We start from the raw sequence: 26,967 nt of genomic DNA on the forward strand, positions 1-26,967 counted from the left end.
TGGAAACCCCTTGCTAATTGTCCTTGTCTTGATCAAATTCCTAATAACTCTTTGCTGCGAAAATGTCAAAAATGAAATTATTTCCCAGTTAAAGATGCTGGATGATTCTTTCGATGGTTACTTTTTTGCTGGTGATTTGAATTATTTCCAGCGTTGGATTATAAACCCATTTCTTTTTGATTTAACAAAAATGTCGGATGAGGATAATTTGAAGAACATCATCGAAATTAAAAGCTGCCAAACTTGAAACTGCTAGGCTATTTGATAAATCAAAGTTAGAAGATTTTTGGTGTGTTACTATGAAACCTTCCTAGTCTTGCTATGGAAGCCATGACAGTGTTAATTCCCTTCTCAACAACTTATCATTGTAAAAATGGCTTTTTGACCATGATGTATATCAAGAATAAGTACAGAAATCGTCTGCAACTGGAAGATGATTTTCGTGTTGTCTTGAGTAAATTTGAACCACCGTTTGAGCGAATTTTATCAACGAAGCAGCAACAAGTGACAAACAAAATAAGTTCTGACATTTAATTTCCTTTGGTATTTTTTGCAATTTTGTGTGAAATATCGGTTTAACGTTTAATTGAGCTATAAAGCAATTTAATTTAGCAATATATACCTGAAACATTCAATCAGAATTTTTTGGGGGTACAAGAATGCTCTGACCTGACAAAGGGGTACGAACAAAAAAGGTTAGGAACCCCTGATAGAGGGACGTTTTATACACAACAATAAAGCAAAGTTGAAGACGTTTTGACCTATAAAATACTGCAATCCACAGTTGAACCATGCCAAAGCACATTAGTTTATTTTCTGGTTCATCATTAACATCATGGCCCTGTATGGTGGAATATACAACAAACCAGCACATATATGAGGATGAAAGAGGCAAAAAGTAATGCAAAATTATTTGTTTAGCCTGCATCAAATAAGTCTTTACCACTGGTTAGTTATCTTCTAAGACAGCGAAGCAGAGAACGAATTGCCAATAGCATTGCTACAGGCACATGTAACACATGAAAAAGGTGGGTGGCAAAATAAAATCCACCGTGGGCCTGTTTGGAAAGAAGAAGTGCCATCAGAAAAAACACATTCATTTGTATCCAACCTTCACAATACGCAAGGAAAGAAGACATTAACAGCTCTCATTCAAGCGCAGAGTGAGTAAGCCAGTAAAGGTAAGTAATTACAATGTTAGAAATCTTGTAGACCTTACTACACACTTAAAAACGTTTGCTACAGCCTTGTGTGTGTATCATTGTCTTCAACAGCCCTAGTGAATATCCAATTGGGATATTAATATGCAATTGGGATATTCACTAACCTTCAAACGCAAGCTTAGATCAATAGCCAAACTTCATAAAGAATAATCAGAACTCAATATCAAATTATTTGTGTTTATTCTGTTTTGTATAATTTTGTTTTTTTTCCAACAAAACAAATAAACGGAACTGGCCAAGTGGATGTTTTTTTTGCAACTGAGTAGATAGTAGTTTGAGATATAGGCTTGCAAGTAGATTTGAGTTTGATAGCATGTTGGGTCAATACTGAAAGTTATCTCATTACTGCTCAGTACTTAGCATGGTGATAATGAATTTAGAGTGACAATATTCTTCTCTGAAAGTCAATATAGCTGTACTGAAAATAAAATATTTTACAGTTTAGATTTTTAAACAGGGTACCATAGGCTAGCCTATGTCATATGGGGCACTACATGATGATGTAGCTGAGGTAGGTAAGCTAACCATCAAGCCTTTGATGGGATTTTAACATCTAAGATGAAACCTAACCAATCGTATTTCAGCTTCTTCCTACCAATGTTGCACGTTAGCTCAGGTTAACCTAAGTCCAAACTGATCAGACCGGCAAAACCTCAGCTATGAATCACTTGGATTCAAAAACAGATCGAGACGTTGCCATGGCGACTCTCTGCGAACAACGCCGCAAATGGTTGAAAAGTAAAGTTTGGTTTGGCTTAGTTGACAACTTAACATATGCTCACTTGTTTTTGATCAAAATTAAATTAACACTGTAGTAGGGTCATTACGAGCACAATACAAAGTACAATTTTTTAGATTTTATTGTTTTCAACGAAAAAATGCTTGGAATAGCTTTTGACGGTTTTAATAAAGCAAGTTATGTAAAACTAGGAAACATTGCGGATGACACCAGCCTAAACATGACACACCATAATTTGACTTGCCTAGAACAACAAGCCAATGAAGAAATAAAAAAGATTGATGTATGGATGAGAACCAATAAATTATCGATTAATTACACTAAAACTAATTTTATGATCATTTGTAGAAATCCTCCTGTTGCAAAATCGTTCTCTCTCACCTTAAACGGCCAAAGCATTAACAAAACTGATCAAGTAAAATATCTTGGAGTAACGATGGACCACAGATTGAACTGGAACGCCCATATCTCTGACCTTTGCACAAAATTGAGTAAAGTATGTGGCATTGCTTACAAAATCAGATACTATGTCCCATTATCCACATTACGATTAATTTACTTTTCATTATTTAAATCAAATCTTCAATATTCGATAATTAATTGGGGTAGGGCCAACAAAACGTTAGTACACAAGGTGGAAGTGATTCAGAACAAATTTATTAGAGCGTGTTTGTTTGGTGAAAGGAAAACTTCGACGACCTACATGTACAGCAAATTTCAGGTATTAAAAGTGAGTGACCTTGCAAAGCTGGCATATGCACAGTTCATGTTCAAGTACGAAAATAATTTTTTGCCAGCATGTTTCTCTGGCTACTTTGTTAAATTAGACGACATACATCAACATGATACAAGACATAAGGCTAAAACCAGATTTTTTCTTCCCAGGTTTGAAACAAACTTTGGCAAAAAAACACTCCATTTCTTGTGTGTGCAAGTGTGGAGTGAAATTTCTCACGATATAAAAGATTTACCGTTCCATTGCTTTAAAAAAAATCTCAAAAACCAACTGTTACATGAATATACATGCGTACCTTAAGTGCTCAATACAAAGGATAACTTACCTTTACAGTAGGCCTATATCATCATATCGTACTTATTAATCTTTGTTCTCTACAGTTATTAGTATCAAATTGCCCTGTTTTTGTATGCTTCACATAAAAATTGTTGCAATTCGGTGGTGGTATCCACGTTTTTCTTCGTTATTTCAGGAAAACTTTCGCAAGTGCTGTAGCCTATTATAGCACACAATCACTAATTATTGGTGGTTGGTCAATTCTTGGTCGTTGGTTTGAATCTTCATCCTCGGCTTACTCAGTCTGAGAATGCAGATTCAAACCAACAGTAGTTGTTTTTCAATCTCAGTGGCGAACCCTTTTTATTCAATGAAGTAGTGTGCCTGCCTCTGCACACTAGTGTGTATGAATGTGTAGTTAGATTTACTGTGATGGGGTGGTGGCTGACTAGATGACTGCTTATGGTCTTTCGCTACCATCCTGATTGCGCCATAATCTAACCAACAGTTGTACAATGCATTGTTTTGACAATTACATTTTACTCTGATTATTTGTTAATATATGGCGCTGTTAAAACAAAATAAATTGACTTGACTTGACTTGACTTGACTAGGAAAGACGATTCTAAAGGGGAGCTAGGATTTATTTGCTCAAAACATGCATACATGTTAGACATCTATGCAGTAGCCTAACGTTGACAGAGGAGTCCAGGGGGTACTTTGGGGGTAAGTGTTGTGTGTGAACTATTTCATCTACGGTACTAGTTTCCGCTGAAAGGAGAACGCATTCATTTAAACTGGGTTGCTCAAGCGCACGTTCCAAAAGCAGAACCAGCGCTGCTTGTTTTTGAGTTTTTTTGTGTGTAAAGTTGGGCATTTTAATCGTAAAATCCTGTCAAGGTTGTTATTCACAACCAAAACACTTCAACCCATCTGCCACCCAGTGGTTCTCCAACTTTGTGAAACCACTGTTGCTCCCTTGCAGAAATCTCTCCGTATCATCGCCCCAACCACGCATAAAGATGGAAAGTTACAAACAAATTTGTTACAAATAAATTAAGCAAGTAGGCTACGGCCTATATAGACTGCGGATTATAGTGTGGTGGGGCTTCCATATGCAGATATCTGAGTGGTCACAGCGGTAAACCATAATCTCTTCGTGGGAAAATGGTAACATAAGATTCCCGAATCCGTTCGTCTGCATGTAATGACCGAAAAGAAACACTCTTCAGGAAACGTCTATTCGAGAATTGTATTTCTGTAAAATTAGCCACCTGGCTGTCGAAAATGGAATGCAACGCCGTACACCACTAAAACTTGTCACTACAGAACAGATTACTTGGATAAAAGACGGAAATTTTCGTTCAGCTGACAAGCACTAAGCAAACCAGTTAAACATGCGACCAACCTCTTCAAGCAACAATTTTAAATGAATGACCAGAATAGATATCAATATCTCAAACTCACGTACGCAGTACTGTGACGTAATAGTGAAAGACATTGTCACGCAATTCAAACAGGTGTTCAAAGGTGATGATGCAATATTTCATGTTTAAACAGGTTTGACACAAGTCTTACGAACGATGGTGCAATTTTGGCTCATTTTTAGGAAAAATTCCATGACGTAAGATTCAGTAGACCTGAACGGTTTTATATGACGTTTGATTTGTATAGAGATTGGCCGTAACATAGCGGCCCCTAGTTATGACAGTCTAACATGGCATCCCAGCTAGAAAGCTACGTATATTACACGTTGATTTTTGGTTGATTTTAGGTAGTATGGTATCTTAGGTAGAATTCAGGTGTTATTAAGGAGTTTGTGTACACCAACAAAAATTCACTTGTTTAAAAAACATTTTTTTAGAGACATATTTTAGCTATCATTTAGTATGACTAGTGTGTAAATATGATTCTAGAAGTTTTATCAGGGATTATTTTGTGAATATAACTCTTGCAAAAATAACACGTGTTTTCCACGTATATTACACGTGTTCAAAATCCTATGATTAGGGGAGGGTGGGGTGGTTTGAACCACTTTTCTCAATATTCCTAATGTCTGCTTCAGGATTCAATTTTTCAGCAATTTTTTTGCATGACATCCAAGTCTAGGATGTACTTGAGCAAGCCCAAAGTGAATTTGCAAATGAAATTTATTACAACGAAAAATATAAAGTATTTTCAGAAAGTTCTCAAGTGGTTCAAATCACCCTTGGGTTGGGGTGATTTGAACCACTCAAAAGGGTGATTTGAACCACACTGGGGTAATTTAACCCACCTTTTCAAAGTTGGATAAATACACATTGTTTCACAAATAATCAATGAAAAAGATGTCTCAAACATTTACAGCGGTATAAGTACAAAAATAATAAAAAACATGCAACACAAACAACGACCAGTAACTGTCAATCAACTGTCTCGTAAGAGTAATTAAGCATTGTCAACATCAATATGTTATCATTCCAAATTGAACTCTTTCAGGCAACAATTGAATATAAAATGGCTCTCCCTTCTTGCAGTTCCTCCCGCTTTTTGTGGATTGGGTAAAACTTTTACTATGTCGCTTCGTGGAAAAGACCCTTCATCATTTTCTTTGAATGTAAATGATGGCTTTCCACTCTTATTTGTAGATGGAACCTTTTGCAAGAAGCGAGCTTCAGGCTCCTCGTCGATTGTGCCCACGTCATCTATCTTGCCAATGTAATGACGTGTGTTCTCTTTGGTATTAAATTTAACAACAACAAAATCTCCTACAGCAAGTTCTTTGGGATTTTGCTCTTCATTTACACTACTTCCACTCTCTGATGCTGTGTCTGACATATCGTCCAAAGGAACTGCATCATCCTCATCAGAACTTGAGCTTTCATTAAGAGCTAGCACACGTTTTGTGGGGGGTTTCTTTGGCTTTGGTCTAATAATTTTTTGTTTTCTTCTGAGCAATTTTTCCTGCTTTGCACGTCTTTCTTCGTGCTGAATTTTTATTGCCTGTTTTTCTGGAGTCTCTGTGAGAACCCGACTTTTTACTCGTTTCCTTTTGCGTTGAACTCTTGGGGTTTTGCTTGATGGTAATGGAATAACTTCGTTGGGTGGTATGAAGCTTTCTGAGGCGTGATATTCCTCGAGATCTTGCAATGAAGATACGGGTAAATGTGTCGCACCTTCAAAGAAATAAGCATTATCAGTTGATCGGTTAGCAATAGTGTTGGGAACTGCGGCCATAACATTAGCTTCATTCACTTCAGGTTGATGGGAGGTACTTGTTTGGGGATTTGGTCTATCACTCAGAAGTGATGGGGCAAAATCTGTGTCTGTGAATATACTTTTGTTAAAAGGATATATTCCTGTAGAGGCAAAGCCAGAAGTGATGTTCCTTGGCGTCATAGCGTTTAAAAAAGCCTCCTTAACGCATTGTGGAATGTCATAAATCCGAAAAGTTTTGTTGTTGTAGGTTCGCATCCATCCATCTACAGCCTGGTTGTAATAGCCTTTAAATGGCCCAAACACTGATTTATCAAGCGGTTGAAGTTTGTGAGAAGTGTGAGGAGGCAAAGTCAGCAATTCAATGCCACTTTTATCAGCAAACTCCACAGCCTCCCAAGAAACGTGAGACTCATGGTTGTCGAGAATTAAGAGGACAGGTTGAGAGGGGGAACAACCACTATGCTTCACAAAATGTTTCAAGTAGACCAAAAATTTTTCTTCGTTAATCCACCCAGATTTGGTACCTTCTCCAATGGATTCTGCTGGTCCATGTCTAACAAATTCCTCCTTATATCTTACTCTTGGAAAGATAAACATGGGGGGAATGGCAACACCTGAAGCACTGACAGCACATACAACTGTTACAAGTTCTCCTCTCTCTGCAGATGTCACAGAACCAACTTGTTTTTTTCCTTTCGTTGTCACGATATGATTTGGTCTTTGCACGGTTGTGACACCTGTTTCATCAAGGTTGTATATTCTACTTGCAGCAAAGTTGTACCTAAAACACAAAACGATACAATGAAGCCTTTTTCAGATCATAAGAATTGCTAAGTACAAAGCAATGTTAGGCTATTGTTACGAGACCTGTCCATAACTCTTCCAAGGTTGTCGAAAAACTCCCCAACAGTTGTTTTGTTGAAAGCTGTCGCTCTTCCTAAAGACGTCGCTTCTGGTTTACGACATGTCAGATGGTGTCTCTCCTTGAAACCTTCAAACCAGTCAATTCCTGCAAAAGTTTATGGGAAAGAATTGAGAGGTGGTGTGTGTTGAGTAATGTCGAAAAAACAAACCAATGTGATCTACAATGTGCTACCGTACACAATTTTCCACACAGAATTAATAAACAAGTTAATCGTGTCTGATTAACGAAACGTCGGAAAATAAATGCAGATTATCACTAAAAACACCTTGTGATAGTTTTGCTTATTTTACACCAGAAGAGCGTATCATGTTATTGAATTAAATGCCTGGTGAACAGTCTCATTCAATTTTTAAACAACATAGGCTTAAAATAAAACAAACCTGCCATCTTAGAAACCACCCAGTTACTTGGCATCTGAATGTTGTTCTTGTCAGCCAAACTGAAAGCCAACTCACGGCATTTGGTGCGTGTGAGTCCGTGAAATCTATCGTCCAGGTCTTTTATGTGCTGTGCGAGCAGACTTTCCAACTCCCAAGGAAACACCAGACTTTTTACCTTCGTTCTATTATAGCCAATGTTTTCTGAGAGTCTACCATTATCAGATCCAGGACGATTGCACTCTTTGTAATAGCGACCTAAAGTGGTCCTGTTAATATGTCTTCTTTTGGCAACTTCTCTGATCGACATTCCATTCTTTATTTCCTCCAAAGCAAGCAACATCTCCTCACGAGTGGCTGATGCGTGGCTTGTAGTTCTAACATGTTTGCGAGGCATAGTGATGGAAATAAAAACTTAAATTCAACTAATGCTTGTAATTTACTGTGGCCAATAGGAATACCCTGTGTAAGCAATTCGCAATATTACTACAGTTAACATAGACTGTATAGCCTATTTATAAGTAGCCAAATGCATACTAAAGCACTAGACTTACAATACATTGACTACTACAGACCGCAAACTATTTCAGAAGAAGCTACTAAAACTTATTTTCTTCTGGGAGGTTTGAGCCACCGGTTCAAACCTCCCGAATCAACTGGTTCAAACCTCCCTGTTGCCACCATTTTAAGAAACTTGTCTAATCAGCTATTAAATCTTTCACTTACAGAGCATTTGCCAGCATCATTAAACACCTTTTAGATAGGACTACTCATGGTAGTATTAACTATTGCCTAAGTAAAACAGCGAAGATGGCATGCAGCTACAAACTGAAATTCCTAAAATTTACTTTTTGCAAGGAAAACAAGTTCTAACCTGCTTGCGCTAAAATCGCTGCTGCTATCGCTCTAACGTAGACATGCTTTGGAATCACTTTACTTCCTCTGTCTACAGACATAGTTACGTCATTTCTACTTTTATGGTATCCGCAATAACAGCCATGGTTCAAACCTCCCAGTGGCTCAAACCTCCCCACTCTCCCCTATTTGACTAATTTTTAAGGTAGATAAGGTAAAATCACATCCAGAAGAGGGCATACAAAAGAGAAAAAATGTTTACCCCAGCAGAAGGATGTTTTACCGGAATTTTTGTATGTTGATTATATGTTGTTTCCACGTGTATTGCACGTTTCCATCTGTTGAAAAGTAACACGTGTTTTCCACGTATATTAAACGTGTTGAAGTTCTTTCGTTCATTTGAGCAATTTTTAATCTGTGTTAGGTAAAACTACCTCCCAAGGACGGTATAAACAGAAAGAATTCTCCACTCAAGTGGATTGGTGTCAACCACGCTCCTCCGCATTTTTTAGGATATAAGTTAGATTATGTGTTTTTGTAGGTGTCTTTACACGTTTTTATTACGTTATGTAAAAAGGAAACTTCATGACATTTTTTAGTCGCAAATTAATGTGATCTTTTAACGATAGTTCTTAGTGTAAACCAGGGATGGTGTAAACTTAAGTGGTCTCGCTTACTGATATTAAACAATTACTTACTAAGGTTTGGTACGGTAGCCACTTTAACAAGTCGAAATTCTGCCACTAAAAATGACTAGAATGAAACCGCCAACCAACCATAAGCTCCGGTTTAAGTGACGTAAAAATGGCGAAAAGAAGATGATAGAAAGCAAATTAATTAATGGTTTTTTTGTCAGCTGGTTGGCTTAGGGGTTAAGGTTAGGGCTAGAAAGTAGTCATTTCATTGACGCGGGTTCGATTCCCACCACTGCTATTTCTCTTTTTCTTCTCTAATTCCAAATAAAGTTCAAAACAAGCATTAACTCTCCGAATGAGTGCTAGAAGGGTCACAATTGGACAGTAGCCTCTTATAACAATATGTGTTATACAAATGTGTTAAATAAATACAAATGTGTTAAATTGTTGATTTCAGATACGGTACGCGGAAATTAGGTAGAATGTGGGTGTAAAAACACGTAAAATCCACCACCAAATATACGTGTAATACACGTGAAATAGTGTCGACACTTATACGTGTATTATACGTAAAAGTTAACCTATAATACACGACCCAAGGAACGTAGAATCTACGTGTCAGATACGAGGAAATTAGGTGTAATGCGGGTGTAAAACACGTAAAATCCACCACTAAATATACGTGTAATACACGTGAAATAGTGTCGACACATATGCGTGTATTATACGTGAAAATTAACGTATAATACACGACCCAAGGTACATAGAATCTACGTGTCAGATACGAGGAAATTAGGTGTAATGCGGGTGTAAAACACGTAAAATCCACCACCAAATATACGTGGAAAACACGTGTATTAGTGTTGTCAGATACGAGGAAATTAGGTGTAATGTGGGCGTAAAACACGTAAAATCCACCACCAAATATACGTGTAATACACGTGAAATAGTGTCGACACATATGCGTGTATTATGCGTGAAAATTAACGTATAATACACGACCCAAGGTACGTAGAATCTACGTGTAATACACGTGAAATTTCTAGCTGGGATAACTAAAAAGGAATTTAAGGACAATCGTGAGCCAATGAATAAAACACACGATACACAAAATTGGTACCATAGGTACACGCTAAAATAACGCTATATACATACAATAGTTGCGATAATAACCGACTGTTCTGGGCTCAGACAAGTGTCGGCCACCGCAGACAAAACCAGGCTCAAACCTTAACACTTAGGTGTTCTTTACGGGGGCAAGGCACGAAATATCCCTCAACACGTAGTCTACTTTCACTTTCCCTGTACTCTCATCATAGTTGCAGACGGAAACTTTAGCTCTACGAACCACAGGCTTCCCTTTCCTAATTTGTGGAACTACCTCATACACCCTCCCAAGTTGATACTTCCCACGTTTACCAATGTCTTGGAGAGAACCCACCACTACAAGTTGACCAGGCTCCAAATTCTCGGCCATTTTTAACCATTTTTTCCGGCCCTGAAGCCCTGGCAAGTAAAAATCGATCCATTTACTCCAAAACTGCTGAGAAAGTGACAAATTGAACCGATAATCCCTTCTTAGTTGGTCACGATCATGTGGTTGCCCAACAGCACAGTATGGGTCTAAGTATGGGGTCAAAAGTGAGGCAGGGGTGATGACAGTAAAATCCCTAGGGTCGTCACTCAAAGGTACCAAAGGGCGTTCGTTCACGATCCGAACAGCACTGCTGGTGTACGTAAGCAGTTCAATAAAATTGGGCTTACGTATTGAAGAGTCCAAAATGTGAAAAAAGTACTTGGTCATATCGGCCACGAAACCAAATCTACTCAGCCGAAATCTAGCCAAGAGATCTGCCAGAGGGTTTAACAAATCAGGACACGAAAACATTACATCATTAACACAAGTTCCTCGAAATTCAGACTTGCCATCGTAAACAATACGCTTTTTTAATTGTGACGTCACAAAGTATGGTAAATACCATTCAAATCCCTTTACATTTTCTGCTTCACCAGTACGCTCAATATAGCCATTAGATTTAAGATCCTTCATGGTGTCAGTAAGGAAATCACGAAGTTCAGGTTGTTTTAAAGCCTTTTTCCTTAAAGCAGCAGCTCTATCTGACGCCAACACAAAATTGTTAGGTAAACCAATATCTAATTCCTTCAACGGTACAGGTATCTCAAATCGACCATCTTTCAACTCAATATTCGGTTCAACAAGTTCTCTAGCCAAAATGTTATTGCGAGACAATTCACAGGTTTCATTTTGCAAGGTCAAATCCTGAATGACTTTATTCAGGTCTGCTATTTCCATATCACGAGACTCAATTTTACGCTGAAAGCCAGAGATGACATCCGACTCTGAAGACGTCTGTACTCTGCATACGTTAGCAACGCTTTCATCTAAGGGTGACTTACCACCACAAGCCAACCAACCGAGAGGAGTGAGTAAAGCATGTGGTTCACTACGATTTTCACCAACAAGTTTTAACATCGTCAGCCCAAGCTGGGTTAACCACCGAAGTTATATCACAAAACAGTTCATCTGTCTCTAACGACTGGATGTTGAGTTTGACAAGGTCAGCACAAGTTGCTTTCTGACCAGCCAGGGTATCCATTTTAAACGACGCTTTATCGTACGGTTGAAGACCAAGTTCGCACACCAAATCACTCGAAACAAACGTCAACTGCGAACCAGGATCATGCTGACAATACACCAACTTCGATTTGCCAGTCATTGGATTCAAAACACGAGCAGCAGTGATGCGGTTAAAAGCTGCTTTAACATTTCCAATCTTAACATTACGCACTGGAATTCTGGCACCAGCATCATCTTTGCCAATCGAATCCAGAGAATCACGTGACGTCACATAAAAATCATGCAGAAGAAAATAGTGTTTCCTATCGTTGTTAGGGCCACGCTTACGACAGTTGTTTGCATGAACGCAATCCCTAACCATATGCTGGCGCAAACAATTCAAGCATTTGCCAGCTTTCACAATAACATCTCTCCGATCTTTAGGTGTCAAGCTCAATAATTCTTTACAATTAGACAAAAAATGATATTCAACTTGACCACGTGACGAACAACAAATGCATGCTGGCATGTCTCTACGTCTGGCCACACCACCGCGCGGTGCGCCAACAGCAGTCGAGTACTGCGAACTCCCTGAAATCACATCATCATGGGGTTTTACCGACGTCTGCCTAACCGGACATGAAGGCAATTTTCCTTTGCCAAACTTTTTAAAATGCTGCGACTCACCAGAATCGCCCATTAGCATAATGCTAAAATCAGTCCTTGCGCGTTTCCTCCCGTACTACAAATTCAAACAAACTCTGAAAAGTAGGCTCATCAGTGCCACCATACTGATCACCTAAAAAGTCAAGATAACGCTGCTTAGCGTCAAACGGGAGTCGCTTAGCCAAATCCAAAACAAAACGTCCTTCCAATTTGTCACGCTGACCATAAGCTTGCGCGTAAAGCAGACACTGCGACAATTCATCTTTAAACTCTTTCAAATCACTGGAAGAGATCGAAGTCAATTTGCTACCATAGCGATACTTTCTAATTTCCGGTTCGGCGAAAAGACCTCCACGAACCCCAAAACGCAGGGACAAGCGAGCTAACGACATTTCTATCCTGTCTTCCTCTGACAAGCCAGGAGTGTCGGAAACCAAATTAGCAATCGTTTGCGCAGCTGTTCTAACACAAGCTGATTGTAACAAAGTCAAACGAGTTCCTTTAAAGGGCGAAGCTGCCATTAAGGCCGTGACACGATTTTTAAAGAAGATAAATGGCATATTATTACCATCGTAACCAATCAAGGCCGCCTTATCGAAAAACGTCCTACTATTTTGGTATTCAAAAAAGCAATCCTGTTGTTGAGAACTCGATTTAGCGGGAGAAGACAAGCTATATCCCTTAAGGGGCTGAGGGGGCTCAGTCACATGCACAGCCTGATCACGATCCTCACACATGTTAAAATCAGGAGACGCGACACGCCTCTCACAACCATCCAAATTACGTGTAGCTGGGTGATCAAAAACTAGCGGCGCAGAAAACTGTGAAGGGGGCAAAGCATTACTGCTAATGGCGGCCCCGTGACCTGTACGCTCTGGGGGAGGAGTTAGGTTATAATTCACAGGCCTTGGCTCTACAGCCTTCGGAAGACCCTTAGCCGCGGCCCCGAGACCTTCTGAAACAGCTGGAAAACGTGTGGATTGCCCAGGTCCACTCACGGACTGAACAGGCGCCTGGAAAAGGTTATGTAGCCTAAATTAAACTGAGATTGATGTTCACTTCTGGAATAGCTAGAAGAGCCCTTCTTAGAACTACGCCGGGAGCCAAACTCTGAACGATATTCAGCTAAAACTACCTCTTTACGTTGTTCAGCCCTTAACTGAGCGTCTTTGAGTGCGAACTCAGCAGCTCTAGCTTCGGCTCTCGCGGCGGCCTCAGCAGCTCTCGCTTCGGCCTCAGCTCTCGCGGCAGCCTCTGCTCGTGCAGCCTCAGCAGCTCTCGCGTCGGCCTCAGCTCTCACGGCAGCCTCAGCTCGTATGGCCTCAGCTCTCGCCATGGCCTCAGCTCTCACGGCAGCCTCAGCTCGTTTGGCCTCAGCTCTCGCCATGGCCTCAACAGCTCTTGCTTCGGCCTCAGCTTGTATCTGGAGCTCCTCTCGTCTTAGCTGTAGGTTAATTTGTGCAACTATCCGAGACGAACTCCTAGACATCCTAGTGCTTACATTTGAGGCGCTATCCTCAGGATGTATGTCAGCATCCAACATATCTGAGAACTCACTTACTTTTTGTTCAAAGTTATTTTTTAATGAGTTAAATTCAGGATCTACCCTATCACGAAGTTCTGTCAAGATTGCAGAGTTAAAAATTTTAATCAAAAGAGCATGGAAATGCCGTAAATCCTCTTCCAGATTAGAGAACTTAGATCTAAAAATTAGCAGTTCCTGCTTATCACTCAAAGAACCTAGGGTTACAGAAAGTTCCCCAATTTGAGTCAAAATATCCCTTCTAAGATGCCGGGCCTCTCGAACTGACTTAGCCTCATCGTTACTGGGTCCCTCCCCAGAATGGCCTGCCCGACCGCAAAGAACATCATCAGGCCTAAACTCAGTCGAGTCGACGGCGGCCGAGTCAGGGGCGCCGGAACGATTTTTGACTGGGGGTCAAGATTACGAAAAAAGGCACTTTTGTTTACTAAAAGGCCAATTTTTTTTCAAGTTTTAAGATAAGACATAGCGATAATGCTAATCTATCAGCTCACTATGTATTGAGTAATGATAGCCTACAAGTGTCCGGTATACAAAGAAGGGCATCATGCTATTTTATAATGATGTAACCTACTGTCAAGCCTTAAAGCAGCCTGCGGCCATGGCCGCTAAGTAGTGCTTGAATGAACCGCCGGTGCTACCTCCTCAATCGGCCAAGTTTGGCCGCCGGTCTCTTCTAGCCAATTATTTAATTTCGCAATACAATGATCGTGGATTAACTGTCGAAAACATGCAGTATCAAAGAGTGACGCAAAGTTAGGTCAGCGCGTCATAATCGCCACTGTTGCATTGTGTGGGGAATATTTGTTATTGATGGAATATCCATCTGCGATCGCCAGCGCTGTAAGTCTTGTTTGTAATTCCCGACGTTTATTTTAACAAAGTCTTAATCCGAATTGCTAATTTACATCGGCTGGCAATATTGTCGTTTTTATGTCGATTCGATGTTGTCGGACATTGAATCGTTGTTAAAAAGGAGAACAAAGTTAGTTGACATCAATGGGAAAACATTTTTTGATCATATTTTGAAAAAATTATGCTTCTTTTAGTAATGTCTTTTAGTAATGTACATCATTGAAATAGCTAAAACCTCAATTGCTAAGGCAACAGGATCAGATGTCAGTAGATGTAACAGAAAAAATATTTCGCACTTGCTAGTGCATCGTCAGTTCTGATAAAGGGCAGTTATAGCCTACAAGTAATGTTTTAATCATTGAAATACTTATTTTATTACCTTGCCGTCATCGTCAACACATGTCGAACGTTGTTTTTCGTTGCTAAAAAGAATTCTAGGGGAGTAGCGAACTTTTATAAAATCAGCCACATTGGAGACACTCGTGCGAGTGTCGTTTGAATAGTACTGGATTACAATCCCGATAAAGCAGTTATTGCGTGGTGCAACGATTCTATTGTAGGACGTCGCCCAGGCCCAGACTTCAACAACGCTAAGTGATCATTTTAGCATTGTTGCAAGTTTAATTCTATTTACTTGTGCTATCGTTATTTTGTATTTTGGCCTCCAAGCACGCAGATTTGGCCGCCGAGAAGGAGCTCCCGTTAGGCCACGATGGCTGTCGAAAAAAAACGAGTTTTAAGGCCTGTACTGTGTTGCAAAATTTTGTGCCGTAAATATTATTTTGAGGCAAAAATGAAAGATTATAATTAGGCTAAAAGCGAATAGCAGAAATTGTTATATTGCAAAATGTGCAGTAGCTTACATGACTTTAAAAAGGCACCATTGCCCCCCCTGCCCCTCCATCTGCAGAAAATTTGAGGGCAGGGGGGCATTCGCCCCCCCTGCCCCCCCGCTTCCGGCGCCCCTGGGCCGAGTCCCTGTCGTCACCGAGTGTAGACATATTAAATGTTGAGGCTAAATTTACCAATTAAAAAATGAAGTTACACAAACACACAAAATTATTACAGTAGTTATAAAAAACTTAACTGCAAAGACCGTAAAAAATACAAAAAAGAATTAAAATGCACAATACCGTAGTTGTACGGGTATATGAAGTCCTAAAGTTCCACAAAACTTGCTTGGATTCTTCGTCTTGAATCTTCAAGCACAGATCGATTGTCTTTAATCTTTTATCTTGCCAATGAATGTCAATGTAGTTTTTTCTTCAGAACCGACAAAGAAACGCCTTTAGTTTTTAGCTTGAAGTTCTTCAGTACCAACTGAGAAGAAATGTCTTTAATTTTCATTTGCTTCTGAGTGCTTCTTGGCCTACCAGCATACAAGCCACGTCTTTTATTTTTTTATGTGCTTCTAGTGCTTCTTGGCCTACCAGCTAACAAGTCACGTCTTTTATTTTTTATGTGCTTCTAGTGCTTCTTGGCCTACCAGCTAACAAGTCACGTCTTTTATTTTTTATGGTCACAGCGGTAAACCATAATCTCTTCGTGGGAAAATTGTAACATAAGATTCCCGAATCCGTTCGTCTGCATGTAATGACCGAAAAAGAAACACTCCTTTGAAACGTCTATTCAAAATTGTATTTCTGTAAAATTAGCCACCTGGCTGTCGAAAATGGAATGCAACGCCGTACACCACTAAAACTTGTCACTACAGAACAGATTACTTGGATAAAAGACGGAAATTTTCGTTCAGCTGACAAGCACTAAGCAAACCAGTTAAACATGCGACCAACCTCTTCAAGCAACAATTTTAAATGAATGACCAGAATAGATATCAATATCTCAAACTCACGTACGCAGTACTGTGACGTAATAGTGAAAGACATTGTCACGCAATTCAAACAGGTGTTCAAAGGTGATGATGCAATATTTCATGTTTAAACAGGTTTGACACAAGTCTTACGAACGATGGTGCAATTTTGGCTCATTTTTAGGAAAAATTCCATGACGTAAGATTCAGTAGACCTGAACGGTTTTATATGACGTTTGATTTGTATAGAGATTGGCCGTAACACTGAAGTATAAGCTAACGATTTCATTAATAGATCAGGTAGGCCTAATGGCCTATAAGAAAAATATATTAAGAATAGGATACGGTACCTAGCCTACTAGGCTATAGGAAAAACATTTTTTCGAGGGGTTATTTATGTCTGTTTCGTTGTAGTTGCTGGAGAGAATAGTCGGTTACATGGAGTAACTAGATTAGGGTTACCATATTTGAAAAAGCAAAATTCCGGACAGTGCATGACTATTTTCATGAGACAATTATATATGCGCTACCGAAATGCTAAAGCTGCAAACGTTGTACGATACTCATGCTAAAGCGCCAGTTACCGAAATGAAAAGTATTGTCTTCTGTCACGAGCAGAATCTCACACCAGGCAGGGTAAGCACTCTCTAAATATAGCTACGGACCGTCACTGAAAAAAATCTCAACTTCAGAGTGAAAAATAATAATGAGAAGTAGGTTGTGCCGAAAAAGGAAGAACAGCAATTACATGCTTAAAACAAATTAAAGACACGCTTGTAAGTCAAGTCACTACAAGTTTACTCTTCTGACCATGCATATTTTTCTGAAGATCTAATTCTCTTCAATATAATAATAACAAATTATAAACCAAAAAAATAAAAAAAATAATAAACCACATCGAAAAAAAATAAACCAAACGGTTGCAAAATAAACCAGATTTGGTTTTAAAAAGACTAAAATGGTAACACTGACTTCTAAGTGGTAAACATCATTGATAAGGAAAACGCTCTGTTACATCATAATTCCGTACAACCTCGTAGTAAAAAAAATGCACACGGTACGAAATAACAATGTTCTGCATTGGCAGTGTGCACAGTACGATTGCAGATGCAGTAAAATGAGCTGGCTGAGCAAATTTTCTAGGACACCCCTAATTTACAGGATTATTCCCGCAAGTTTAATTCCCCCAAAACGCCCATCATAGAATTCCGGACATTTGAGCATTTTTTAAAATTCCTCCCGGACGCAAAATTTAACCCTAAATTCCGGACATGTCCGGAATTTTCCGGACGGTATGGCAACCCTAAACTAGATAGAAGTGTAGCATCTGAGGGCCACTGGAGGCATATAATGCCCCCCAATAATTTTAAAGTTGCATTATTTTGTTATTGTCACAGTATTTTTTAATTGTTACTGTTAAAAACCAAGAATCACTGGCGGAATTGCGCATATTTCTTCATTTCTGTTGTCAGTTATATCTTTTTTTATATAGGAGAGAGTGGGTATAATTGGGACGCGTTACAACTGGGACACCTGCAATATTTCCCGCGTTTTACATCCAGTCATGCTAACGACCACGTGTTCACGTAAACATCAGTTTCCTTTCACTTGTGCGCAGTTGAGATCATTGTTGTAGCAACTATTCAACTTCAGCCAACTATTCAACTTCAACTTCAGCCACTTCAGCCAACTTCTGCCATAAACGGCTCTTGCGGAAGCTTGACCACTATGGTGTCCATGGAGTTGCAAACGATTGTAGGGATTTTACGTGTCTGAAGCCCCCAGTGTAGGGTTTTCCTTATTCTAATCCTCTAGTGCAGGGTTTTGGCTATCTAATTGTGGCATTATTTTTTATAAAAGGAAAATAAAAAGGATAATTTAGGGAATATTGAGTGACTCTAAGTCTCTAATTAAAAAAGGATAATAAAGAAGGATAATTTAGGCTTCTGGCTGTCTAGTCTAGGGGTATGACTTCCTACAAAAAAACAAACGAATTAAATAGAATTAATCATTTTTTATTAAATCAAAGTTACAAATTTGCTATTCGGGAATTGAAAAATATCTCTCTCGTCTTTCTTAAATGGCCGTAAACAATATGTTGCGATTGATCAAGATACTTCCACACAGCAATCTATCCAGTATGGTGTTCCTCAAGGTTCAACTCTAGGTCCACTCTTGTTTTTAATTTACATAAATGACGTACCAAACAGCATGTCGACAATGCCAAGGTTGTTTGCCGACGATACATGTCTCATAGTTAAAGCTGATAACTTAAATTTATTGCAAACCAAACTTAATGCTGAATTAGCTGCTGTAGAAGGTTGGATTAATGCCAACAAATTGACCATTAATGCCTCTAAATCCAATCTATTAGTAATTCCTCCTAAAAAAGGCTACAACAAATTCGATGAATTCCATGTTCTCTATAGGGCTGTTGAGCTAGAAACCGTCGACCACGCTAAGTATCTTGGAATAATAATTGATAAACAGCTCTCATTCGAACCTCACATTGATGCTCTTAGATCTAAACTTGCTAGATCTGTTGGTATTTTGTCGAAACTTGAACACTTTTTTCCTTTCATTGCTAGACTGCAGTTGTATTTTATTCGCTCATACACCCACATATTATGAATGGAATAGCCATTTGGGGCTCTACATACAAAGCATATATCGAGAAACTACAAAAGTTGCAAAACAAAGCAATAAAAATAGTTGCTGGAGGGTTGTGGTCAGAACACGTTACGCCATACTTCAAGCAGGTAAAAGTTCTAAAAATAAAAGACATTCACAAACTAGAGATTGCTAAATTAATGTTTAAATATAACCATAATGCTTTACCCTGTACTTTTTCGAATTACTTCAAAAAAACATCAAACGTTCATAATCGCTCAACTAGATGTTCAATCAAAAATGATAATTACTTCGTACCTCTGTATGCTACTACAAAACTTCAACGAAGCATCAAGTATAGTGGAGTAAAAATATGGAACTCAATCTCACTAGATATTAAAAAAAAAATCTTTTGACTTGTATTTAAAAAACTTTACAAAAACTATCTAATTGCAGAATATTAAAGTTGAATGCAGTGTAATTTACTAATGTGGACAGATACTCTTTAAGCTTTTAATCGTTATGACTATCAACACCTAATACGTCGGCTGCATAGCCGAGTGGTGAGAGCCCTGGAACGGCAATCGAAAGGTCGCCGGTTCGACACCGCTCAAGAGCATGTGGCTGTGTCTTTGGCAGGACACTTAAAGGCGTGCCTGAAGGTGGACACGAAGATTGGCTTCCTTGCCTTCCCGTCCACTTAATCTAAATCTTCAACTACCGGGCCCCATAAACATTGGCTCGTGAAAAACACGAGAAAGATCTAACCCGTGTTTTACACGACTTCTAAACCCGTGTTTTACACGACTTCTAAACCCGTGTTTTACACAACTTCTAAACCCGTGTTTTACACAACTTCTAAACCCGTGTTTTACACGACTTCTAAACTCGTGTTTTACACAACTTCTAAACCCGTGTTTTACACGACTTCTAAACCCGTGTTTTACACGGGTGTTTGCACAAACGCAACCCGTGTTTTTACACGACTTCTAACCCGTGTTTTACACGACATCTAACCAGTGTTTTTACACGACTTCTAACCCGTGTCTTACACATCAAACCTGTGTTTTTACACATCAAACCCGTGTTTAATATGGCAATTTATTTAGTACCAAAATCATACATGCAAAAAATACAGATATAACTGAAGACAGTACAGCTGTCTCACACATCATCAGTTGGGCGAACCGTGCTGGATGAAGATGTCCTTGCGACTGACTGTCTTCTTATTCTCTTTTCAGCTGATTTGAGGAATTCTTGCACAACAGCTTTAACATCGCCCATGGTTGTGTCTTTTGTGTAACTGTATGTTCGAACTGATGCTGTAAGCAAAAAAGAGTTAGTGCTTAGTCACAAAAGCAATAGGCTAGCAATAGATTTACAAAATTCTTCAGGGCTCAAATATATTAAAAATAGATTGCAACATACGTTCATTAAGCAGGGTATACGTGCAAAATCTAAAGTTTAGGCTACATACCATAAATTACAAAAATAAGTTTGCAATCTTTAATTGGGCGCTTGGAACCGCGTTGACCCATCCAATTAAACTTCGTCATAAGCGTATCCTTAAATACTCCAGAAAGAATTTGCTTTACGCTCTTTTTGTAGTCCGTCGAAAAATACCGACTAAAATAAGAAATCTGCAAAACAATATTTATCATATAAAATTTAGACTTCACGGTTATATTATATTCCATAGAATAAAAGTAGAGCGCACTCATACTGCAAGCTGTTAAATTTCATTGTAAACAGCCAGGGCCGTGGAGTCAGAGCCGTAACAATGTTTATTGTTTAGCCAAAGGAGTTGGAGTTTTAAAAATTGCACTGACTCACTCCGACCCCTATATAAAATTGAGGAATGCTCTACATTGCACGGAATTTTAAAATTATCCATTGTCAAAGTGTCAAAAACTTTGGGAAATGTATAATTTTGACCATTTCCAAACAAATCGTTGTTTTGCTGCAATCAATGCTTGTTAAAACTTTCAAGAAATTTGCAGCAGTACCGACATTGCAAAACTGTTTTAAAGAGGGTGAAAATAACCAGTATTTCTTGTATGTCTATTCTATGAGGAGAATCGGAGTTGTAATACCGATTGCACAGCCATGTTAACAGTAAAAAAATAATAATTACCAATTTATTTTGAACAGTGCTGTTTCCCAGGTTGAGTTCAAGCTTATCAAAATCCTCCAGGCTGTTGATGGGAAAAGATGGAATTTCCGAAGGGGGTTCCTCTATTTGTTGAGCTGGGGCACTTCTTTCGTTTTTCATTATTATATCCAATTTTTCATTGACAGAATTTAAAATTCCCTTAATTTCCAGTTGAGCAATTCGAATTCGTCGAACTGCGTGAAAAATATATAGTTGCTTTATAATGATTTGGTGTTAGCAAAGATGCTTTGCTTTGACAATACAGAAAGAATAGCTCCCACGCTAGGGCAGTTGTGATTTAAGCAGCTGCCAAACAAGAAAAGCGAGTGGTAAATAATACTGCCAATTAAGAACAATGCTCTTGTAGAGGCGCTCAAGTGAGAGACTCAACAGATCTTCCCAAATTAGAGAAACTGAATTTTCAAAACGCGCTGCTCTTGAGTAAAGATGGGAGTTACGAAGGATAAAAAAAGAGTAAACATAACTAGACGAAGTGAAGAATTATAACTAAAACTATATCACCACACCGATGCAGCTGAGCAATTGTTGAGCAAAGTTAATCGAACAAGTTTCAAGATTTTAATTTAACCATGTGCAAACCTTCACTCTGCAGCATAACAAATTCGTCACGAGATATGTTCTTGGTTACTTCAGGCATAGTGTCGATTGCAACATTTAACAGATTGTCATCCAAGTGAAAATCAAGGATTGATTGTTCGCGCTGTGGACTTGAATGCTGTGGTGCCCTCACAGAGGGAGATTGTGGAAAATTCGGAACTTGCGACAGTTGCTGCAAGGTTGTAGCAACCTCAGCTGCTCGTACAGGAGTAGAAACCTGTGGAAGATTTAGTGACCGTCAAAGTGAACATTAACAAAATATATTTAGTGATATGCTTGGCTCCCTCTACACCCTCAAGTGTCGCACATGAAAACAAACTGACGACTATGCTATTCTGGACTGTCCATCTATCACGCTCCAACTGGGGCACATGCTGGTCTCAAAATCCTGGATGATGACAGCATATTTAGGCAACGTTCGAAAAGTTCTGATTGAACACCTTAATCCGTGCTTTTAACCATAAAAATGAGATTACAATATCTTTTTAAAAATCATACCACTTTTAGAAACCGCTCAATTTCCCATAAAACAACACCTAAAATCGTCAAAGTTTGGGATTATCATAATTAATAAGTGATTAAAGTATTTGTTTACTTACAGTAATGGTATTTTCTGACTCCAGTGAGTCGCTTTCATCTGTAGATGCAATCCTCAAAGGCAACCGGCTATTCCTGCATTCGTAATTTGAAAACGGTTACTTTAGCTAGATGTCATGCTTGTCCTTGCTTGTTAGTACATTACATATTGATATCTTGTCAACATCAACATATTTTGCATACACAACCAATCAACATGCAATAAATGTAGAAATGCATGGGTGTACGGTACCTTTAAAGATTAGCTTATTATTTGCATCGCGGTGTTGTCAGGTATAATGTAACAAGCCAAAATGTACTTACATTAGATACAATTTATACAACAATGTTACAAAAACGTTATATACAACTGCCACGTTAGTGTAACCGTGACTTCAATGCAATAAGTTACTATAATGCGAAGTACTGGCATGCACCCATGAATTATAAATAAGTTAAGGGTAAAATTGGTTTTGAACAGTTAAAATCAAAATGAAATGAACAAATATCAGGGAAAAATGAATGCATTGTTATACCGCTTTCTTTTCGATTTAGGTTGTCTACTATCATTTACTTCTTCTTCACTAGCTGCTGTTGAAGCCAAATCAGAAGTATTTTCAGCAAGTTGTAACTTTAACAGTGCTTTGGCCAAATCGTCTGTTGCAAAATATTAACAGGTCATCTTCCCATAACAGCGATCAAGCTTAGTAAAAACAATACGCTGGAGAATAAGATGTCATGTATATATATTGCAGATATGTAATTCCTGATGACACACGTATGTGTCAAAAACGTTAGAGTTTATTTTTAATTATGTTATATTTGTGTATGTAATACATCATGTTAAACCGGCTGAAGTTACTTTGTTTTATTTCTCTATGGAATAATAACAATCTGCTAAAGCGGTTAAATGGAAATTACACACCAAAAAATTGACAGCTAACTAAGACAAGCAGTCGTGCTGCAGCAGAAACAATAGAGCAAGCATAAACTTTTTTGCACAAAACTCCATATATTGGAAAACATATTACATGTTGAATGAAACTTAACACTTAGCAACATAAATCGGTAAGAGAAAATCATAAGGCAAGTAAATTCCAACTATCTAATCCAACTAATACAAAGTTATGTCACCATAATTATATATGATATACTGTCAGCCATTGGGTACTTCTACTGGCAAGGTCCTACCTGTGATTGTTTGCAACTTTTGTTTATGTGTACCTTAATGGATATTATAAATTGAGTATGGTATTATTAATGTTTACCTGTTTTGTACATAATTCGTACATGATACTTTTTCCAATTTGGATTAATATCTGAATTTTGTAGACATAACTGGCGAACCTTGTGGTCGGGAAGCTCAGGCCAATAACATTTCAAAACTTCATTCTCATAAAATATCCATTTCTCTAGGACAAGATCAACTTCACCTCTTGATATGAAGTCAACGACCGCAAATGCTCTCGTAGTCTTCATATTTTTAATTTACACTAGCACAAAATAGACTGGACTTACTTATTACTTAACATAGACACCTAAAGTATTTTCAATTAGTATTATTACTCAAGACTGCACGGTGCACATTAAATGATAGGCTAATCGAGTAAAACTATTCGTACAATTGAAATAAATGCACTGTCTACAGCAAGCATAAAAGTACCACAAATTTTGTAAGACACCTTCCCTTAATGCATTCATTTTGTTTTTTGTAATTACAAAAAGTACCAGGACAAAAAGAAGTAATGCCAAGTTGCAATAAATGGTACGGTACATAAACATGTCAATGAGCAGGAAAAGGTGATGAAACTCAAAGGTTAAAAGTGTGCTATGTAGCACTGGGTCAATGTTATGGTTTATAAGTATGATTTACATAGGTGCCGGGTTTGAAAATTGCCGGGGGGCAAACTTTCTAGCCGACCGATTGCTTACATTCAAAATGCTGATGTTTGTTTGTCAGCGTTGATGTTTGTTTGCGTCTATCTGCCATTGTATATCGCCAAGCTTTATAATGTAGGCTCAGGCCTCGAAATGCATGGCGTACATGTCCGCCGTCACAGCATGTGATGTCCGCGGGAAGTACCATCTAGATCGGTCATATTTGTCCGCCGAGAAATAACACAGGAACTAGCGATACAAATCGTCATTGCATAGCACGAACAATTGTTGCGATAAAATATTTTCCAGCGCATTCTAGCACGCATCTAGAAAATGTGAATACTGTATCCCTTAGCTTCCATACAAGGAGGAAAACGTTCGATTTTTACGTTGCTTCAACGATTGATGACATTGAATCAGCGTAACAAAGGTGAATTCTTCGCTAAGAATCGATGGGAGTACAGGTACTTCTACACTAATCACGCGCAATTTAGTTCAAGTTTACGTCACAATGTCTGGCTTTGATCTCCGAGTAATAATGAGGTTGGTTGGTTAACTGAGTTAATTGAGGCAAGGTTGGTTACTAAATTAGATTATATGAGTAGGCTATTACAGCAAGATGCAACAAAATTTGTTAAGTTTTGGTATTACAGTAAGAAAGAAAAGACCCAAGGAAAATTCACTTTCGCTCACATCGCACTATCAGGAAATGCTTTCCTATAAACATCAACAAGATGATTAATGTGAGTGAATGGTACATGATGCTCAGAAAAATAACCAGCAAGCAATGCTTCTGCTTTGGTAATTTGATCTGACTGCGTGGCTAAATTTTGTGTTAAAAAGGTATTGATTTTCACATGAGACTTAGCAGCACTGTAGTTTTGTTTGTGTTTTTCAGTCTTGCTGTGAGCTAACAACATTGATTTATTAACATTTTTCAGTATGGCTTTTCAACATTTATAATAGCTGTTGTTTTTATTTGAAGCGTCTTCTTTCATTTGCAACCAATCTTTGAATTCAGGAACTTTTAGCCAGTCCTTTTTGAATGATTGTTCATACCACAATTTTTGCTTCTTTTTGGGTTTTTCATTTTCATCACTCGTTTTTGTATACCGGTACTGTAGAAGAGTTCAGTTAAGTTTATAACATTAGATCTACACTAACAGTTGTATTTGAGTCTTATAGCTTAGGCAGCCTAATACCAATACTCCTGAGAAGCGTAATAAATGATGACAAATATATGTATCAATTAAAACCTGCTCACAACAACTTACTAGACTACTGTATACCAGCTGTACCTCACTGACTACAGTAGCTGATGCAAAAAACATTAGCCTACCTTAAAGTTAAAATCATTTTTGTGTTGCAGTGTGGACCAGTTACCGAGGATCCCAGTGCCTTAATACCGTGCAAGCTCTGTACAAAGTTAAAAACCAAAAAACCTAGATTTACCTAAATTTGAAAAAAAAACTTAAAACCCAGACGTGGTCAAAAAAACCCAAATCTAGTGGAAAAACCAAGCTCTGGCATCCTTGCACTGCACGTTTCGGTATGTTCACAGTGATTCGTGCAAATTGTGCAAAATCTTCTGGTAAAATGAAAGAACTTTTACTCTCCTGCGCTTTTAGGCAGATTTAAATCAGGTGACCGCTGGTAACCGTGATAAATATTTACAAAAAAAAAAGGGGGAAAATTCGGTCGTAACATTGAAAATTAGATATAGTATTCCTAACTTTCACAATTCCTACTGTAGCCAATGACCAAACGAAAACGATTATTTAATGCCAATTCTCAACGTAACAACTGTCGAAGAATAAGCAGTGCTGAATAAAATATAAACCAGTTATCGTACATGTGCTTCCCCAAAACAGAATTTGCGTTGTGGGGCCAGGGATTATCAGCCCAAAGATTATCGATTATTTCAAACGAGAAAAACAAGATGAAACAAAACTTTTATTTTTAGCTACTGGCGTATAAAAAAAACACGTGTATAACACGTTAAAAACACGTGAGTATACAGAAAAAGGTGAATATGCAACTGCAGAGATTTTTTGAAGATATTAACATAAAACGCATGAAATAGCCTACTAGAGTTGAAAAAATATTTTAAACGAGAAAAATAACTTAAAACAAAATTGCTACAGGCGTGTAAAAAACACGTGTATAACACGTTAAAAACACGTGAGTATACAGAAAAAAGTGAATATGCAACTACAGAGATTTTTTGAAAATATTAACATAAAACGCATCAAATAGCCTACTAGAGTTGAAAAAATATTTTAAACGAGAAGAATAACATAAAACAAAATTGCTACTGGCGTGTAAAAAAACACGTGTATAACACGTTAAAAACACGTGAGTATACAGAAAAAAGTGAATATGCAACTGCAGAGATTTTTTGAAGATATTAACATAAAACGCATCAAATAGCCTACTAGAGTTGAAAAAATATTTTAAACGAGAAAAATAAGATGAAACAAACTTGCTACTGGCGTGTAAAAAACACGTGTATAACACGTTAAAAACACGTGAGTATACAGAAAAAAGAGAATATGTAACTACAGAGATTTTTTTAAAGATATTAACATAAAACGTATCAATTGATATTCTAGAGTTGAAAAACTTGCTTCAAATATGATATAAAGCATTATTGCAATTGATGACATGTGTAAAAAAACTCGTGTTAATCACGTGTTAAAGTGGTGTAAAAAGAACGT

At 38.1% G+C, this 26,967-nt stretch overlaps 2 protein-coding genes across 2 annotated transcripts; both read right to left on the reverse strand.

The window, feature by feature from the left end:
- Positions 1 to 5,036: 5,036 nt before the first annotated feature.
- Positions 5,037 to 8,498, reverse strand: LOC145778323 (uncharacterized). The gene is made up of 3 exons (XM_082589787.1): positions 7,478 to 8,498; positions 7,040 to 7,181; positions 5,037 to 6,953 (listed from the first exon to the last, which is right to left on the reverse strand). Exons 1-3 carry the CDS (start codon positions 7,869 to 7,871, stop codon positions 5,429 to 5,431), a joined length of 2,061 nt encoding a protein of 686 aa, XP_082445913.1. The 5' UTR covers positions 7,872 to 8,498; the 3' UTR covers positions 5,037 to 5,428.
- Positions 8,499 to 20,190: 11,692 nt separating this feature from the next.
- LOC145779091 (uncharacterized) lies at positions 20,191 to 22,523 on the reverse strand. The gene is made up of 5 exons (XM_082590662.1): positions 22,396 to 22,523; positions 21,779 to 22,013; positions 21,161 to 21,372; positions 20,504 to 20,666; positions 20,191 to 20,348 (listed from the first exon to the last, which is right to left on the reverse strand). The coding sequence occupies exons 2-5, from the start codon at positions 21,834 to 21,836 to the stop codon at positions 20,191 to 20,193; spliced, it is 591 nt and encodes a 196-aa protein (XP_082446788.1). The 5' UTR covers positions 21,837 to 22,013; positions 22,396 to 22,523.
- Positions 22,524 to 26,967: the final 4,444 nt, after the last annotated feature.

This window comes from Aplidium turbinatum, chromosome 10 (genome assembly GCF_918807975.1).
Source record: "Aplidium turbinatum chromosome 10, kaAplTurb1.1, whole genome shotgun sequence".
NCBI lineage: Eukaryota > Metazoa > Chordata > Ascidiacea > Aplousobranchia > Polyclinidae > Aplidium > Aplidium turbinatum.

Bases quoted from the DNA above. Each gene is read 5' to 3' on its own strand.
- LOC145779091 (XM_082590662.1), bottom strand. From the start codon at position 21,836: ATGCCTGAAGTAACCAAGAACATATCTCGTGACGAATTTGTTATGCTG. The intron at 21,373-21,778 runs GTTTGCACATGG...TTTTTCACGCAG, and splicing joins TGTTATGCTGCAGAGTGAAG to TTCGACGAATTCGAATTGCT. The intron at 20,349-20,503 runs GTATGTAGCCTA...TTTTGCTTACAG, and splicing joins ACTTATTTTTGTAATTTATG to CATCAGTTCGAACATACAGT.
- LOC145778323 (XM_082589787.1), bottom strand. From the start codon at position 7,871: ATGCCTCGCAAACATGTTAGAACTACAAGCCACGCATCAGCCACTCGT. The intron at 7,182-7,477 runs GTTTGTTTTATT...AAACTTTTGCAG, and splicing joins GGTGGTTTCTAAGATGGCAG to GAATTGACTGGTTTGAAGGT. The intron at 6,954-7,039 runs GTCTCGTAACAA...TTTGTGTTTTAG, and splicing joins CTTGGAAGAGTTATGGACAG to GTACAACTTTGCTGCAAGTA.